Source organism: Drosophila innubila, assembly GCF_004354385.1.
Source record: "Drosophila innubila isolate TH190305 chromosome 2L unlocalized genomic scaffold, UK_Dinn_1.0 4_B_2L, whole genome shotgun sequence".
NCBI lineage: Eukaryota > Metazoa > Arthropoda > Insecta > Diptera > Drosophilidae > Drosophila > Drosophila innubila.
Genome location: NW_022995372.1, coordinates 24,197,205 through 24,213,109, shown reverse-complemented (window position 1 = coordinate 24,213,109; position 15,905 = coordinate 24,197,205). Strand labels below are relative to the sequence as shown.

Genomic DNA, 15,905 nt, shown 5'->3' with positions numbered 1-15,905 from the left:
TTCTGACAAAGGATATTAGTGAATTAAAACTAAATTAAAATTATACTTCTCAAATTTAAATTTTTTTTTTTTTAAACTTTATTAAAGTGAATTAATCAAAATTTAACCCCTTTAGAAAAAATGTTAGAAATATTTTTTTTTTAATAATTAATTACGATATTAATATTTATATCAATTTGGAGTAAACTGCCAAGAAAGCACCATAGTTTTTTTTTAATTTGCTGCGCTTTTTTAAAGTGCGACCCCACTCGTAAAGACATCATAAGCCACAAAATCTATTATAAAGGACTACAAACTTGGAATTATAATTATTATTTATTCATAACAGCTAGTCGAATTACAGGAAGGTACTGCTGAAAGTGCCAAGTCCAAACACAGTCGGTCATGCATGTGTGAATTGAATTGTGTGGGAAAAGTTAATGTAGAGGGGGTAAGACGGTGGTGGGACTTGAGTCAGCACAGGTTTTGTTTTGGCTTTCTTTTGAATGTTATGGCACAGCCTTGAAACACATTTAACATTTCATTTATTTGATTTGATTTCAACACACACGCAAACTAATAAAAATATATGTACATTTAATGGAAATCTATCAAATAGTTTTCCAATCGAAACGAAGGAAACTCAAAGTTGGAATATATTTTCGGGGGTTCACTTTATCGATTTACTTCAGTTAACACAGTCTGAATCATAAGTTGGCAATTAAAGAACGAAAGATAGAAGGCTATTTACCTTAGAAGCACTTGAAACCGAAGCCGACTTACAAAATTTGATTAATATTTATTAAATCTATTTTTAATTACATTTATTAAATTTATTTGCGAAAAAACTAAGAGAGTTTATGTCAATATCTATCGCGAGCTGAAGTCTATTTTAGAAGCAAACATTAACAACTACCAAAGTCCCGATATCCACAACAACCGCAACCCTAACTAGACCAAGCGCCCCCCATCCCCAGTCCGTTGTTAACAACACACTGAAAGAGAGACAAAACGCGAGAGTGGGAGAGAGAGAGAGGGAGAGAAAGCGCCACGCACAAAGTAAATGTACGGTACCACATTTTTCAAAAATGTACCATTCGCTATGCAAGTAAGTGTACCTACTCTTCCATTCTTTTATATAAAATAAGAAAGTAAAGTTAAATTTGCAAGACGAAGATTTGGAAAAAAATGCATAAAAAATTGCAAAAATTTTGGTACAAGTGTAAAAAAAACTCTTACCAATGTACCATTTTAGTACCAATATACCATTTTAAGTACCCATGTACAAATGTACCAAATGCACCAAATGTACCCACACGTAACTGAGAGACCGGAGCACACTGATTGCACCTGTTCACGACTCCAATGGGGTTGAACCTGTTCTCAGGCATCCAAGGAACACAGCGCGCATTGCAACTTGGAGAGAAGCCATCGGTGTGGTTACCAAGCAGTTTGTACTCAGGCGGCATGTGTTTTGCCTACCACATTTTTTGGTTGTTGTTGGCAACAATTGTTTAGACAAGTTCCCGGCATTTTGCTTTAACACTCAATCGCAATGGATGAAGAGACGAGCACACAGGACAGCAGGGAGCCAAGTAGAGATTTTCTCGAGGAGATCAATTTTCCAGAGCCGGGCATCATCAATCTGGAGATGATCAAGTCTGCCTACTTGGAAGAGGGGCAGCACGGGGAGACGCGTCGTTTGCATCAGCTGGAACCAGTTGTGTTGGAACGAATTAAAACATTGCGTCTCGAGTTCAAAAGTGAGTCAAGTGAACTAATAAGCAAATTAAAAGAGGAACTTAATGATTATAATTTTTTAAATTATTAACTTCAAATTATTTGTTTGTTATTATTGTAAAATAGAATTTAGTTCTATTTAGTTTTACTCCATACAAGTAAAATAGCTCTGAAACTTATTCATTAATTCACATAAAAAAATGTGGCTTGGTATTCTTAAACTCTTATGCCTTAATTGCTATCAAATATACATTATGTATATATGTACTTGTGAATTTATTATTTTTATCGCACAATTTACAGATATACTACGTATAGATCATCTCTGGGTTCTGCCAAATCTAACAAAACTTTGTTTAAACTGCAACAAAATTGAAGTAATCGAACATATTGGCATGTTGACATCGCTCAAGGAACTTAATCTGAGCTTTAACTACATTACGAAAATTGAGAATCTAGAAACTCTAGTTAATTTGGAAGTATTATCCTTATTTAGTAATCACATAACAAAAATTGAAAACTTGGAGACACTTGACAAATTAGTAATTCTGAGCATTGGCAACAATTTAATTGACAAATTTGATGGTGTAAGTGTTAAACAAGCCGTTTTCCTTATCAAGCTAATCCTAATTCTCAACAGATTGACCGTCTTCGTTTTGTAAGCAGCTTAAAGGTGCTCAATTTGGAAGGAAATCCTATTGCCAAGCTACCCGACTTTCCACTATCCCAATATGTAACTGCTATATTGCCTCAATTAAATTATTATGAATATGTGTTCATCAAGGACGAGATGCGGGAGACGGCACAGAAGCGATTTTAGTAAGTTTCTACACTGGCTTTTTCATTTATTTCCTGAAATAAAATAATCAAAAAAATAAAATAAACATTTTTTAGAACATTTTTTTTAATATAATGGCAACTAAAATTTTATGGATTGTTAATTTGATATTTTATTTTAAATTGTATCTTTAATTAAAATTAAAAATAAGTTTTATCGTTAAAAGCTATTTTAGATTATTAAATTTCTTTTCCAACAGCCGTGAAGTGCGTGAGATCGAAGGCAAGCAGGAAAAGGAAATTGTGGGACGTGAGACGGAGGCACGCGAGCACGCCGAGGCGGAGAGATTGGCATCCAGCTTTGTGGAGCATCTGGATGGACATCAACTTTACGAATCCATGTGGCGTGACGACAATGATGGTAAAGTCCTTATGCTAATTGGAGCACAGGCTCAAGAGCTGGCCGAGGAATACGAAAAGGATATACACCAGCTAACCCAACGGATATACAAACTGGGACTGGCGCGATTCAGTGAGCGTGATGAAGAAGTCAAGGATTTCATGGGCAGCCTGCAGGAGGGACAACAACAACTACAATCGCTAGGACAGCAACAGATCGACGAGTTTCTACAGTACAGGGACAAATCCTTTGAGGAAGCCAGCATCACATTACGGAAATTGGAAAAATGTGAGGAAAATTCGAGAGAGCATTTTGAACATTGCGAAGAGATGGACACGCTCAATGAGCAGTTCGAGGAGACACTACATGAGATGTGGCACAGTCTAATGGCACAGGAGTTGCATCTACATGAGGCAGTTGAGGTTATATATAAAAAAATATTTGATTATAAAACTCTAAATTATTTAGGAAGTTTTTAACAGGAATCAACTTTTAACTTTGACCGCCGAATCTCCCGCTTAATGTCCAGTTTTGTCGAGGAGGCACAATTATATTTTCTCCAGCTACGCGAAATCTGTCAACACTTCTCGCACAACATGATCGAGGCAGTCTCCTGTTTCATATCCCACAAACTGGATATACAGGATCTGGATAATGTGCCTCAGGAGCTGCGCAAGTGCATCGATGATCGGGAAGCCGTTTTGAAGCTTGTCGCCGACATGAAAGCCACACATATTTCGCGTATTGAGGAGCGCGAGGATCGCATGGTCAACAGAAGCAAGGAATTCATCGATACCTTGATTCAAAAGAAAAGCAAGTAAGTGACGGGACAACTCTTACTCTTTCCAAATTGATAGCTAAAATTTCTTGCAGAGAGGAAAACGAACGTCATCGTGCGAAAATATTGGAAATAAACTCGTTTATGGAGATGATGACCAAGGCATTGACTAATCTGCCAGAGGAGATTCATCAGGAAGTATTAATGGGGCAGTCTTAAAAATAAATCAAGCTTTTTATTTTTAAAGGATACGAGTATATTTTCAAAATTGCATTTGGTTATAATTATAGAATTTTATAATATTTTACTTTAAGTCAAAATATAAATAATCAATTTACTAATCAAAACCCTTTTTAAAATAACAATTTTGTTTATTTTAAATTAGTAATTTATCAATTTAAATGCATTAAATCAAAATGTAATTTTTAAATAAAATACATTACAATAATGCAGATTCCAGGCACAGACAACAACGGACATTTACTTCGCAGCCTTTTTGCCAAGATTCTCGAGGTATACACCAAGTTCTTCTTGCATCTTTGGACTGTTAATAAACGACACGAATGTTTCCAAATCCTTGCCACGCTCCTTTTCAAATTGTTGTAAATCGGCAGCCCTAAACTGCAGCTTGCTTTGTGAACGTGCCGAAGGATTGATTTTGTCAAAGGAGCCAATAAACTCGGCACACTTGGTCAAGGCCTCCTCCTTGCTGTTGGCCACATCGTCGACTAGGCCAATCTGCAAGGCTTCCTCTGTATTGAAAATCTTTCCTTGATTTAATGAACGCTCAGCCAGTCGTCGGGGCAGCACATTTACAAAATTGAACATACAAAATATTGGTTGCACAATGCCAAGCATGGGTTCGTTTAAGCCAATTGAGAATTTGGGCAGCATAACGCGATACTCGCACGACGTGGCCAGTAAACAACCTCCAGCAGGAGCATGACCCTGAGAAATGACATTTAAAAATATAAAATATTAAACTACACATATATGTACAAGATATCATTTACATTAATAGCAGCTGCAGTTGGAAACTTGCTGCCATAGAGGGACGCCCAAACATCCTGCAGAGTTATCCAAAGCAGTCGAGCTCGCTCCTTGTCCGGCTTATACATTTCGTTTATATCCAATCCCGCCGAGAATACTCTCGCGTTTCCCTAAAAGTTGACTAAATGATGATAAACATATATGACGTAAAGAAAGAGAGCCGATATTTATACATATAAGAATATAATAATATCAAAACTTACAGATGTTAGTATGAGACCACGGCTTTTATTATTCTCAATTTCCTGAATTGATTGATGAAGATCCCGAAGAAATTCCAAATTGAGCGCATTTATCGGCGGCCGGTTTAAAGAAAGCGTCGCAATTCCAGTCTTGTCGTTAACATCAATGGCAGTTAGTTTTATTGCTGTGGACATATACCTGCTGATTCCGGCGGTTCGGAGTTTCAGACGCAAGAACTTTGAACTCATCATTTTATTGTCTTGAAAGTAATCTCAAAATGAACTTTGGATTTAGACCTACAATATGGAAAGTGCAAGAATATTTATTTTAGGAACTGTTTATTGTTAACTCTTGTACTCAAATTACTTCATATGTTACCTTATTAATGAGCAACTATTAGCAGAATACTTTGAATTAAAGATAACTTAATATTATGCGAAAGGTAAACAAACGTCGAACCTGTTGCGCCGGTGCGTTTGTTATCGACTTCAGTTAATCGATTTATTTAGATTGTCATGCCAGGGCTGCGTTTGTTTCTAACTGAACGGCTGTCGTTCAAAAATAAAACGAAACACGAAACATCAAATACGCTGATTTCAACCATTTCCAAAAATAAAAGACAAATACGTGCATTTTTTTTCCAAGCCAAAACAATGTCTTATTAATTAATAAAGTATACAAAAAAAACCATTTGACTATCTTTTACAAATACCCTATACATTTAATAACAAAACCCCATCCCTTTTTAAAAGCTGTGATTAGCACAGTAAATGCAGTTTCTAAAAATATACGTCAGGACTAGATTTCACTTTTTATTCTTGCTTTTTAGCTTCGCAAGATATCCGTCCAAGTTATCCTGCATAAATGGAGAATTTATATACTCCAAGCATTCGTGTAGTTGACCTTCCGGATCGTCTATCAATAGTTGCACATCTTGGTCACGAAACTGTCGCTTGGTAAGGGCTCTCGCCTCAGGATTCGTTCCCGCAAAGCTGGTAATAAAGTCAGCACATTTAGATATAGCCTCATTTTTGCTGTTTGCCACTTCATCAATAAGTTGTACTTGTAATGCTTCTTCTGTAGTAAAAAGCTTTCCCTGAAGAAGCGCCCGCTCAACGATAAATCTGGGCAATACGCTCAGATAACTGTTGACAATAAATGGCGGCACCACATAACCAAATTTGGTAGCATGGATGCCAATATTAAAGCCAGGTAACATTACACGATACTCACATGCGGCAGACAGCACACAACCAACAGCCAGTGCATGACCCTGTAAGATAAACTTAGTTATTTGTAAGTTGATATTTTGGAAAAAGATATTTCAATATTATCGATATATCAATATCTAGGTGCGAATTCCAATTATTATCGCCAGGAAAAATATCGCTCAAGGTCACATAAAGATACCTATCAATATATCCCAGTTTTTACTTCAATATTTTAACTGCACGTACATTTATGGCCGCTGCTGTAGGTACACTGCATAGGTATAAAGATAGCCACATTTCCTGAAGTGTTCTCCAGAATGCCACTAATCGCTCCTGATTCGGTTTATGCATTTCATTAAGGTCCAGGCCGGAGGAGAAAACTCTATCATTAGACTATGGAACAGAATATATGAAAATTATAATGCATGCTGCAGTCAGTGTATAGCTTACCGATGTCAAAATAAGTCCACGGCTCTTATTACATTCAATCTGCTTAATTGACTCTTTTAAATCTTGCAGCAATTCCAAGTTACAGCTGTTTACTGGCGGCCTGTTCATTGTTAGTGTCGTAATACCTGTCTCATCGTCTACTTCAACCAATGTTAGTTTAGAATCCTGTGACAGAAACCTGCTTAAGCAGGATACCGTCCATTGGCGCCTGCCAAAATCCAACAGTTTTGCTTGGCTGCGCAACATTTTAGAGACTGTTGATCGCATGTAGTAGTAGTAAGTATAACAAGGTCAGCATGTTTACATTTCAAATGCTTTGGGCATACGTAATAAAATTGCTATGCATTTTACGTTTGTGACCAGTGTTGGCAATTTAACTAGTTTATAGCAAGTGCTGGCTATTTTAAGAATATGATTGCTAGAAAAATGTGAAAATTGCTATTAGCCGGAATATATCAGCATCATTGGCTAACTTGGGGAGTTTAGATCCATGGACTTAAATACATAAGGAATAGGCAAAATAATAAGTTTGTTGTTAAAAGGAGTTGGCTATTTTTTTCTTTGCAGATTTAGCTAATTTCCCTCTAAAAAGTTGGCAGCACTGTTTGCTATGTCAATTTCATTATCATTTTCATATCATGTTTTGATCACACATTAGAAGAAGAAGACACTGCAGAATATGTCATTCGCGTTTTCGGCAAATGGATAAAAAACCAAAAACATTAACGATAATTTCCATTATTAGAAAATTTCAACTATGATCACGCATTCGAAGAAGACACTGAAAAATATGTCATTCGCGATTTTGAAAAATAGATAAAAAACAAAAAAATGTTAACGATAATTTTCATTATTAGAAAATTTCAAAATTTAATTGGTTTCACACTTAGATTTATAAAAATTTTAATTAAGTTATATCAATGGCATTAATTTCACTTTGATGACTTCTTTTTCAGACTTTCTAGATAAATGCCCAGTCCCTTTTGAACAGATGGTTGGCTAACAAAGAAGAGGAACCTCTCCATATCTTGGACACGTCCATCTTGCAATTGCTTTAGTTCAGCAGCCCTAATTTGTTGTTTGGTTAATGCGCGTGCTATGGGATTTACCTTGGCAAATGTGCCAATAAATTCGACACACTTTGCCAAGGCTTCCTCCTTGCTGTTGGCAATCTTATCGACTAGGCCAATCTCCAGGGCTTCCTCCGTTGTGAACATGCGTCCCTGGTTAAGCGCTCGCTCAGCCTGTAGACGCGGCAGAACGCTCTGAAAGGTTGCCATGAACCATTGCGGTGCCACGATTCCAAGTTTCGTTTCGTTCAAGCCAATTGTGTATTTTGGCAACATGACGCGATATTCGCAAGCTGTGGCCAGCAAACAACCTCCGGCCGGGGAATGACCCTGTGCTCAAAGTTGATATAAAAATATATTATAAATTTCTAAAATGATCAATTGTAACTTGCGTTAATTGCTGCCGCAGTCGGAACACTGCTGCCATAGAGGGACAACCAAACATCCTGCAGAGCTGTCCAAAATGCTCGAATACGTTCCTTGTCTGGTTTATACATCTCAAATATATCCAGTCCGGCAGAGAATATTGTGCTGTTCGACTGCAAATTTATTATTAAATTGGCAATTAAATGTGAAAGAAATACTGGAAACTCACTGATGTCAGTATAAGGCCGCGACTTTTGTTGCCCTCAATTTCCTCAATGGACTGATGAACATCACGCAGCAATTCCAAGTTTAGGCCATTTACGGGCGGTCGGTTCATTGTGAGCGTTGCAATGCCGGTTTTATCATCGATCTCCACAGTGGTCAGCTTTGTGGCCGTGGACATGTGTCTGCACACACCCATGGTACGGGGCAGAAGGCTCAATAACTTTGAACGCATCATAATTCTTAAAAATCAAATAAGATGTAAATTTACACAAATGACCTTTGGACGCGATCATATTAAAGGAACTGAATAGCCTTTTGTCATTATTTTCAGCAAACATTCTTCCATATTAAAATGTTAGTGAATAAATATTTTACAATTTTAAAAAGTAAACATGCAAAAATCTTTTATCAACATTTTTTTAATCACCTTAATATTTAAATGTTTTATCAGTGCAGCTATTGCAGAACCTGTTGCGCTGTTGTTGACTCAAAGTAATCGATTGTGGCTATCGATTTTTCCAGGGCTTAACTATTTGAACCGATTTAGCTAATCTACAATAGTTTATGTATTCAGAGCTGAATATAAATACCAAACAACACTTGTAATTGTACAGCATTTAATATTTCTAAACTACAAAAGTAATCTAAATAAATTCGTATTAATTTGAAGTGGGATCAATTGAACAAGTTCAGACAATGGAACCAAGCGGCGTTCAGTCGTGCTATCGATTAGCAACATTGTATTTTGACGTTTACTTAACACGTCACTACGCAGCGGCTGTCACTTTGCCGATTCAACTGCCTTCGTGTACGCTTTACTCTTATTCTTCGTTTGTCTGGCTAAGTTGCTGTAACTTTCACTCAAAACACACATACTAAAAATGGGTTCTGGCAAGCAACAAAAAGTGCAATCATCTGGATTCACAAAGGAGGAGGAGCTGCTGCTGCAGGACTTCAGTCGCAATGTTAGCACAAAATCGGCAACGATATTTTATGGTAACGCTTTCATCGTCTCGGCGCTGCCAATATGTAAGTGTACCCACCGTCAATAGTGACACGTTGTTGATTTCCCCGATTCGGCGTCCCAGTTAATGAAAGTGTTATTTATTTTTAGGGCTATTCTGGCGCATTCACAATATGGATTTGTGGCCCAGCTCCATTTTGTTTGTGCTTGTGACCGCTGCTAGCACGTATTTGATGGCCACCGCCTACAAGAACATAAAGTTCCAGCTGAAGCACAAGATTGCTGTGCGTCGCGAGGAGGCAGTGACCCGTGAGGTGAACCGTCAGGTCGGCGATGACAAGAAGGTCACACGCAAGGAGAAGGACGAGCGCATTCTGTGGAAGAAGAATGAGGTTGCCGACTATGAGGCAACCACATATTCAATTTTCTACAACAATGCCATCTATTTGGCCATCATCATCTTCATCAGCTTCTTCCTGCTGAAGAATGCCACGCCATTTGTGAACTACATCTTCTCCATTGGTGTGGCCAGCGGTGTTCTGGCATTATTCTCCACCAGCGCCCAAACGAACTGAACAACTTCATCATTTACTTGTACTTGCATCTACTACTCGTAAAGCTTAGGCCCATTAAGAGATTCTTTATACCTTAAAAGTGCGAGACAACACAAAATTCCATACACTCGTCAGCATTTTAGCAATTTTGAAAATATCAATTTTATAATGAAATTGTTAGTCTTTCTTGTAGAAAGCGTATTATGAAACTTCCATTTGCAAAATGTTTTCAATAAATTTGTAAAATCCATAAGACAAGTAGACAAATGTTATCAGTTCATAAATCTATATTTTCATCAATTAAAAATGCCTAATCTAATCGTAAAAGCAGCAGGGTTTCCATTCAAACAGACTCCAGCAGCAGAGCGATGCCCTGACCACCGCCAATGCAGGCGGATCCAATGCCATACTTGAGTTTCTTGCGTCTGTAAAGAGGGGAATGATGAGAACCCAAATCAGGGATTATTTTCTAGACAACTTACTGCAGCTCATGCACCAAGTGCCCGGTGATGCGGGAACCACTGGCGCCCAGAGGATGACCCAAGGCAATGGCACCGCCATTCACATTCAACTTGGATGGATCCAGCTTAAGGGCATCGGCACAGGCCAGGGTTTGTGCAGCAAACGCTTCATTAATCTGCCAAGCAATAAAAACAATTTTATGTAGAAGTGCAGTCTAGTATTTAGGTATCCGGATCTACCTCAATTAGATCAATATCCTCCAGTTTCTTGCCAGCGACCCTGAGAACATTCTGTATGGCAGGCACTGGTCCAATGCCCATAATCTCTGGCTTGACGCCCACAAAGGAGAAGGCAACAAGGCGTGCCAGCGGCTTCAGATTGTACTCCTTGAGTGCCGCTTCGGAGGCAACAACCACAGCGGCAGCACCATCGCAAATGCCGGAAGCTGTGCCCGCCGTGACAGTGCCGTTTTTCTTGAAGAGCGACGGCAGCTTGGCCAGACCCTCGATTGTGGTCTTGGGACGTGGATGCTCGTCCACCACAAAGTCAACCTCCTTGCCTTTGACCTTCAGTTTGATGGGCGCAATTTCAGCGTTGAAGGCGCCCTCCTGCTGTGCCTTCTCCCAGTTCTTCTGCGAACGCAGCGCAAACTCATCCACACGCTCCCTGGAGATCTTATACTGATCGGCCAGATTTTCAGCTGTCAAAGCCATGGGGAGCTTGCAGTAGGTATCAGTTAGACCTGCCCACAGGGCATCCTCCAGATTGTAGTTGGCGCCCAATGTGGTGCCAAAGCGCATGTTTCGGGCGATGAACGGAGTCTGTGACATGCTCTCCACCCCACCGGTGAGTGCGACCTTGGCACCACCCACTAAAATGTCCTGCGCACCATTGACAATCGACTGGAAGCCGGAACCGCAAAGACGATTAATGCCCAACGCAGGCTTTTCAATAGGAACGCCACAATTGAGACCCACATGGCGTGGCACATAGATTCCATCGGTGGAGGCGGACTGCAGAAATTGGCAAATAAATGAAAATAAAGATTATATTAGGGATTTCAATGTTTACTCATTTAGTTCTTAATATTTTGGATTTTCGGGATATTTTCAATTTTTATATTTAAGATTTTTTAACTTGGACTTTAAGAAACCAAGTTTTATTACTGTCAAGCAATTAAAAAAAAACCTTTTTTGTTACCCACTTTTAATTATGATTTTATTTTTCGAAATAGCTTTTATTTATATTTTAAATTGAAAAAAATTAAAATAAGTTTTGCATTGTGATTTTTACATAAAAAATTAAGCCTTAATTGTTACTTATAAATTGTTAGATTTATTTTAATTGAATAAATGCAAAATAAATATTGAGTTATGAATAAAAAAAATATCTTTAATATTATTTAGGCAATTTGTAAATGATATCAAAAAATAAAAAAGATTATTTCCAAGCAATAATAATATAATACTAAAAATAATGATAAAAAAAAAATAATGTGTAATTAGAACGACGCAAATTTGATATCAGAATTCACAATAGTTGTCGGATTCGTTATCATTTTTTCACATTTCACCACCAACCCACCCCACCGACTTACCGCTATCACATTGCCCACGATCACCGTGTCCACCTGTTCCCCCTTGAGTCCTGCCGCATCCAGAGCCGCCTTGGCCGCCGTTGTCTGCAACTGTGTTTGGTTCACGTTCTTCAGAGCACCACCGAAAGTTCCAAAAGCCGTGCGCTTAGCGGCCACAATATAAATGCCTAAATAACGTTATTAAACAGATAAGTATACATGTATTGCATATGTACGTTATGATTATTCAAATTTGATATTAAATGAAAGCAAATCTTGATTTTCACTCAACAGGTTCAAAGTGCAGAATCCCCCCCTCCCCCACCACCCTTCTCACATCAATATATACCGGCGCTTGTTTTATGCTTTCATTACCGCTAAAGGGGAATGGAGGGGGGGGAGGGGGGCAGATAAGACATCAACAAGTCCAAAGTTCAGTTTTCATATATATCACAACTGTGACAGCAATTAAAATACAATAATAAAATACACAAAATTCACCTTTGGTTACTGCGGACATTTTGCACAAATGGAACTATCTTCACAATAGAATAAAATATATAAAAATATATTTAAAATATATATAAAAATGAACAGTTAAACACTTTGGGGACAACTGCAGGCGACGAACGCTCGATGGCAACTTGAAGCAAACTTGCAGCCGGCAGACATTTTGTAGAGAGCGCAAAAAGCTCCGTCTTCACCTTTCGCTCTCTTTAAAGCTTTTTGGCGGCAGCAAAGCAAACAAACTGTTTTTTTCACAGCTGATTCGTGCACAAAGCGAAAATAGGACGGAGCAAAGTAATTAATAGTTATTTAATTGTCACTAAAGGCTAAAAACGATAATGAAGAAGTGATCTACAAACACGTCTAATATAAAATATACTACATATGTATATATTTATACAAAATTTAATAAATTCAACAAGTTGCTGTTTATCTCAATCGATCAATGTGAGCTTATTAGAGCTGACAACATATCGATAGAAGTCTTAATAAATATTTTTAGATAATTTAATACTAGCGATAGTATATTTCAAATTTTGTTGTTTATTTTTAAATCAAATATAATTTGACTGTGTTTATAATTATATTTTTAAGTTTAAAATATTTAATTAAAAATATATATTTTTTTCTTGATCTGGACAATGAGCTGAAAACTAGTTTTTCAGTTTTAAAGTCATCTTGATGATTCAAGGACAATCTCGTCACTATACCCATTAGCGCCATACACTGCTATCCATAATTAAATAAAGGTATTAAATCCTCGGCATTTCGAAAATTATTTCTTTCATGTTAATCTGTAAGTTAAGCCCTCGATTGAAAGAGTACAAATTTATGAACGTAGGCTAGGAATTGTATATTGGTTTTAGCTTAAATAAACATACAGAGGTAAATTGCGGAATTTTGAAATAAACTTTATGCTTGGAACTAGGACAGAGCGGAGAGCAATACAAATACATATCGTAATTTAATTGAAATAGCAAAAGCAATTAATTAATTATTAGTTTCTTTAATTTTGTTGTATTTGTTCTTAATAAAAAATGTCTGTTTATATGAATCATTGAATAGTTGATTGATCTCTCTAGGGTGAATTGGATATATCCATGTTGTCCGACTTCTCAACGCTGACCGATTTTCGGGAACTCTTTGCCTCGGTGTCCTCAGTGATGGATCTGAGCTTGCGGCCGTCGGGAGTGCGAGAGCGTCTTCGTGAAGATGACGATGATGACTTTGTTGATATTGGGAGAATATCTTTGCTTCGGCTGGAACGTGATTTGCTGGTCACAGCTGGTGGCGATGGAGAACTGCGTTTGCTGCGCGAGCGCGGAGAGCGGGCGCGATGAGACTTCTTGCTGCGCTCCCGGGATCTGGAACGCTTGCCGTTGCCGCTACTTCCAGTTCCTCCGACGCCGCTGCCACCTCCTCCACCTCCGCCGATGCCGGCAACACCGTGAGAGCGTGAGCGTCGAGAGCGTGATGTGCTACGACGATGTCGAGATCTCGAGCGTTTGCCGCGTGATCTCGATGAGCGAGAATGCTTTCCGCCACGGGAGCGGGAACGACGTGAACGGGAGCTGCTGCGACGATGACGGGAACGGGAGCGTTTACTACGCGATCGGGACGAGTGTTTGCCACGAGATCGCGAACGACGTGATCTCGATACACTGCGTCGCTCACGGGAGCCAGAGCGACGTCGCCGTCGTGAGCTGGAACGATGCGAACGGGAGCGACTGCTGGTGCGACGTTCACGGGAACGGGAGCGTGATCGGGAACGCCGGCGCTTATCCTTGGCCAACATGCCAATAACTGGATCTATGGCTGCCGATATCATGCTTTGTGCTTCCTTAACAATCGTCATGGCCTCCTCAATCTCAGCCTGGGCAGCTTCATTCGATTTCGCCTCCGGCTTTGTTATTGAGTACGTTGCATGGTAGACACTTAGGTGTCCACCCTTAAACTCCTGTCCCTGCAAACGCAGCGCATGGATGACGCTCGTCTGTTCACAGAACTCGATCATGCAGTATGTCTTGTTGTCCTTCTCCGCCCAGCGGGCGTATTTCACCTCGCCGGCACGTTGAAAGCACTCCATTAGATCGTCCAGACGCCACTCGTTCCTCACATCGCATACAATGATGGTGCGACGGATTTCCTCAATCTTGCGCGCATCATAGAACGAGGGCAACGCTGGATATTCGGGCAGATTGAACTCGACCAATTTGGGATCATATGTTTTTATGACCTGCTGTGGCAATTGTCCCTCAATGCGATTAATTACCTCCGGTGGCAATTTCGAGTCCGGCTTCTGCAAGCCCGGCACAATCGTTCCGTTCTTCAGCATCTCCAGGGCACGATACTCCTCGGGAATGGCCAGCACCGGAATGACAATGAGCGCCCGGTCAATAAAGACCGTATTCGTCAAATGTTGTGCCACGGGCACACTGCTCGTTTCCGTATACTTCACGTAGCATATGCGCGATTGGACGGGACAGGAGACATCCCGAATGGTGGGGTACAGTCGGATTTCTTCGATTTTGCCAATGTTGCCAAACAGCGTTTGCATTTGATCTTTGGTGGCCTGCGGCGCAATATTCGTCACCTGTATCACACGCGGTGTATTGCCGCCAGCCATTTTTGCTATTTCTCTTATTTTTTATAGCCCAAATTTATCAGTTTTTAGCGAAATAAAATATTCAATTAACCTCACACAAGTGGAAAAAATTCACCGAGGGCTGCAAACGGCGTCGCGAAAATTTCGATTGCCGAACAGGGCTAACAAACACCGATAACAGTTTCGCGTTATCGTTAACGATTGCGATTTCCATTTGTTTGAAGCCAGCGAGTATCGGTATTTTTGAGTGTGTTGTGAATGTAAAATAGCTTGTATAAGCTTTTACGTTAAATGCATTTGTTCATCGTAGTTTAATGCAATTGTTTCTGAAAAACAATAGAACTCTTTGGAAAATGGCTATAATGGCAACATTGGCCAAGCATATTATTAGCCTCTGCACACTGAGCACATCTACGGGGAACGCATGGGAATGATGCTAGATGTGAAACACCAATTCACACTGCCAAAATCTACCATCTACCATCAATTTTACTCCTAGCATCATTAAGAGTAGACACGTGAAAAACTTTTATTGAACTTTTTATTGTGAAAAAATTAAAATGTTGCTCGCTATTACGGAGCATAACAACAAAATGATTAGCAATTTAATGCTCTCGCCCTAGAGGTCCACAACAATCTCATCCATCTTTGCAGACCACTTCACCCGCTTAGCAATTGATTTATTTCCAGGTTTTGATTAAAATAAACAGATTATTACAAATAAAATGCATATAATTTTTTTGCTTACATGACGCGGCCATTTCGAATTTCTTATTCTTCTTGTTTTTGCCGTTCATTTAAGTTGACATTGTTTACATATTCGTAGCGAATGTCAGGTTTCTAGTGTCGGCTTGAAACCGATTGGAAGCGAATGAAACACGAACATCAAAGGGGAGATGGCGGAACGAATGGGAAATTTCGTCACGGGTAAAACTATGGGACCATCACGAGAATTGATGGTAGATGGTAGATGTTGGTCAGTGTGAATTGGGTATATAGCGATCGAGC

The 15,905-nt window shown here is 39.2% G+C and overlaps 7 protein-coding genes across 9 annotated transcripts; 2 read left to right on the top strand and 5 right to left on the bottom strand.

The window, feature by feature from the left end:
• The first annotated feature begins 1,519 nt into the window (after positions 1-1,519).
• On the top strand, positions 1,520-3,923 carry LOC117781214 (dynein regulatory complex subunit 3). The gene is made up of 6 exons (XM_034617967.1): positions 1,520-1,742; positions 2,023-2,306; positions 2,360-2,538; positions 2,757-3,318; positions 3,379-3,713; positions 3,770-3,923. Exons 1-6 carry the CDS (start codon positions 1,535-1,537, stop codon positions 3,891-3,893), a joined length of 1,692 nt encoding a protein of 563 aa, XP_034473858.1. The 5' UTR covers positions 1,520-1,534; the 3' UTR covers positions 3,894-3,923.
• A 141-nt stretch (positions 3,924-4,064) lies between these two features.
• Positions 4,065-5,382, bottom strand: LOC117780723 (enoyl-CoA delta isomerase 1, mitochondrial-like). Of its 3 annotated transcripts, XM_034617355.1 has the most exons (4): positions 5,286-5,382; positions 4,928-5,203; positions 4,688-4,834; positions 4,065-4,622 (listed from the first exon to the last, which is right to left on the bottom strand). In XM_034617355.1, exons 2-4 carry the CDS (start codon positions 5,156-5,158, stop codon positions 4,155-4,157), a joined length of 846 nt encoding a protein of 281 aa, XP_034473246.1. In that variant the 5' UTR covers positions 5,159-5,203; positions 5,286-5,382; the 3' UTR covers positions 4,065-4,154. The 3 variants fall into 3 exon arrangements, with proteins under 3 accessions (XP_034473246.1, XP_034473247.1, XP_034473248.1); XM_034617356.1 differs by lacking the exon at positions 5,286-5,382 and having other exon boundaries at positions 4,928-5,257; XM_034617357.1 differs by lacking the exon at positions 5,286-5,382 and having other exon boundaries at positions 4,688-4,845; positions 4,928-5,063.
• A 176-nt stretch (positions 5,383-5,558) lies between these two features.
• LOC117780298 (enoyl-CoA delta isomerase 1, mitochondrial-like) lies at positions 5,559-6,875 on the bottom strand. The gene is made up of 3 exons (XM_034616761.1): positions 6,569-6,875; positions 6,365-6,511; positions 5,559-6,180 (listed from the first exon to the last, which is right to left on the bottom strand). The coding sequence occupies exons 1-3, from the start codon at positions 6,833-6,835 to the stop codon at positions 5,713-5,715; spliced, it is 882 nt and encodes a 293-aa protein (XP_034472652.1). The 5' UTR covers positions 6,836-6,875; the 3' UTR covers positions 5,559-5,712.
• Positions 6,876-7,421: 546 nt separating this feature from the next.
• On the bottom strand, positions 7,422-8,777 carry LOC117781762 (enoyl-CoA delta isomerase 1, mitochondrial). Its single transcript, XM_034618584.1, has 4 exons — positions 8,657-8,777; positions 8,234-8,468; positions 8,031-8,177; positions 7,422-7,968 (listed from the first exon to the last, which is right to left on the bottom strand). Exons 2-4 carry the CDS (start codon positions 8,462-8,464, stop codon positions 7,501-7,503), a joined length of 846 nt encoding a protein of 281 aa, XP_034474475.1. The 5' UTR covers positions 8,465-8,468; positions 8,657-8,777; the 3' UTR covers positions 7,422-7,500.
• A 232-nt stretch (positions 8,778-9,009) lies between these two features.
• LOC117779985 (translocon-associated protein subunit gamma) lies at positions 9,010-9,997 on the top strand. Its single transcript, XM_034616345.1, has 2 exons — positions 9,010-9,258; positions 9,344-9,997. The coding sequence occupies exons 1-2, from the start codon at positions 9,111-9,113 to the stop codon at positions 9,766-9,768; spliced, it is 573 nt and encodes a 190-aa protein (XP_034472236.1). The 5' UTR covers positions 9,010-9,110; the 3' UTR covers positions 9,769-9,997.
• A 22-nt stretch (positions 9,998-10,019) lies between these two features.
• LOC117779984 (3-ketoacyl-CoA thiolase, mitochondrial) lies at positions 10,020-12,435 on the bottom strand. The gene is made up of 5 exons (XM_034616344.1): positions 12,287-12,435; positions 11,807-11,973; positions 10,449-11,222; positions 10,230-10,384; positions 10,020-10,172 (listed from the first exon to the last, which is right to left on the bottom strand). Exons 1-5 carry the CDS (start codon positions 12,303-12,305, stop codon positions 10,091-10,093), a joined length of 1,197 nt encoding a protein of 398 aa, XP_034472235.1. The 5' UTR covers positions 12,306-12,435; the 3' UTR covers positions 10,020-10,090.
• Positions 12,436-13,120: 685 nt separating this feature from the next.
• Positions 13,121-15,057, bottom strand: LOC117781515 (probable splicing factor, arginine/serine-rich 7). The gene has a single exon (XM_034618283.1). The coding sequence runs from the start codon at positions 14,916-14,918 to the stop codon at positions 13,371-13,373; it is 1,548 nt and encodes a 515-aa protein (XP_034474174.1). The 5' UTR covers positions 14,919-15,057; the 3' UTR covers positions 13,121-13,370.
• Between the last annotated feature and the right edge of the window lie 848 nt (positions 15,058-15,905).

Excerpts from the sequence above, each read along its gene's own strand:
- LOC117781762 (XM_034618584.1), bottom strand. The coding sequence starts at position 8,464 with ATGATGCGTTCAAAGTTATTGAGCCTTCTGCCCCGTACCATGGGTGTG. Across the intron at positions 8,178-8,233 it reads GCGGCCTTATACTGACATCA|TCGAACAGCACAATATTCTC; the intron begins GTGAGTTTCCAG and ends ATAAATTTGCAG. Across the intron at positions 7,969-8,030 it reads CGACTGCGGCAGCAATTAAC|GGTCATTCCCCGGCCGGAGG; the intron begins GCAAGTTACAAT and ends CTTTGAGCACAG.
- LOC117781515 (XM_034618283.1), bottom strand. The coding sequence starts at position 14,918 with ATGGCTGGCGGCAATACACCGCGTGTGATACAGGTGACGAATATTGCG.
- LOC117781214 (XM_034617967.1), top strand. The coding sequence starts at position 1,535 with ATGGATGAAGAGACGAGCACACAGGACAGCAGGGAGCCAAGTAGAGAT. Across the intron at positions 2,539-2,756 it reads ACGGCACAGAAGCGATTTTA|CCGTGAAGTGCGTGAGATCG; the intron begins GTAAGTTTCTAC and ends CTTTTCCAACAG. Across the intron at positions 3,714-3,769 it reads TTGATTCAAAAGAAAAGCAA|AGAGGAAAACGAACGTCATC; the intron begins GTAAGTGACGGG and ends AATTTCTTGCAG.
- LOC117780723 (XM_034617355.1), bottom strand. The coding sequence starts at position 5,158 with ATGATGAGTTCAAAGTTCTTGCGTCTGAAACTCCGAACCGCCGGAATC. Across the intron at positions 4,835-4,927 it reads GTGGTCTCATACTAACATCT|GGAAACGCGAGAGTATTCTC; the intron begins GTAAGTTTTGAT and ends GTCAACTTTTAG. Across the intron at positions 4,623-4,687 it reads CAACTGCAGCTGCTATTAAT|GGTCATGCTCCTGCTGGAGG; the intron begins GTAAATGATATC and ends GTCATTTCTCAG.
- LOC117780298 (XM_034616761.1), bottom strand. The coding sequence starts at position 6,835 with ATGCGATCAACAGTCTCTAAAATGTTGCGCAGCCAAGCAAAACTGTTG. Across the intron at positions 6,512-6,568 it reads GTGGACTTATTTTGACATCG|TCTAATGATAGAGTTTTCTC; the intron begins GTAAGCTATACA and ends TCTGTTCCATAG. Across the intron at positions 6,181-6,364 it reads CTACAGCAGCGGCCATAAAT|GGTCATGCACTGGCTGTTGG; the intron begins GTACGTGCAGTT and ends TTTATCTTACAG.
- LOC117779984 (XM_034616344.1), bottom strand. Across the intron at positions 10,385-10,448 it reads AGGATATTGATCTAATTGAG|ATTAATGAAGCGTTTGCTGC; the intron begins GTAGATCCGGAT and ends ATTGCTTGGCAG. Across the intron at positions 10,173-10,229 it reads CACTTGGTGCATGAGCTGCA|ACGCAAGAAACTCAAGTATG; the intron begins GTAAGTTGTCTA and ends CCCTCTTTACAG.
- LOC117779985 (XM_034616345.1), top strand. The coding sequence starts at position 9,111 with ATGGGTTCTGGCAAGCAACAAAAAGTGCAATCATCTGGATTCACAAAG. Across the intron at positions 9,259-9,343 it reads CGTCTCGGCGCTGCCAATAT|GGCTATTCTGGCGCATTCAC; the intron begins GTAAGTGTACCC and ends ATTTATTTTTAG.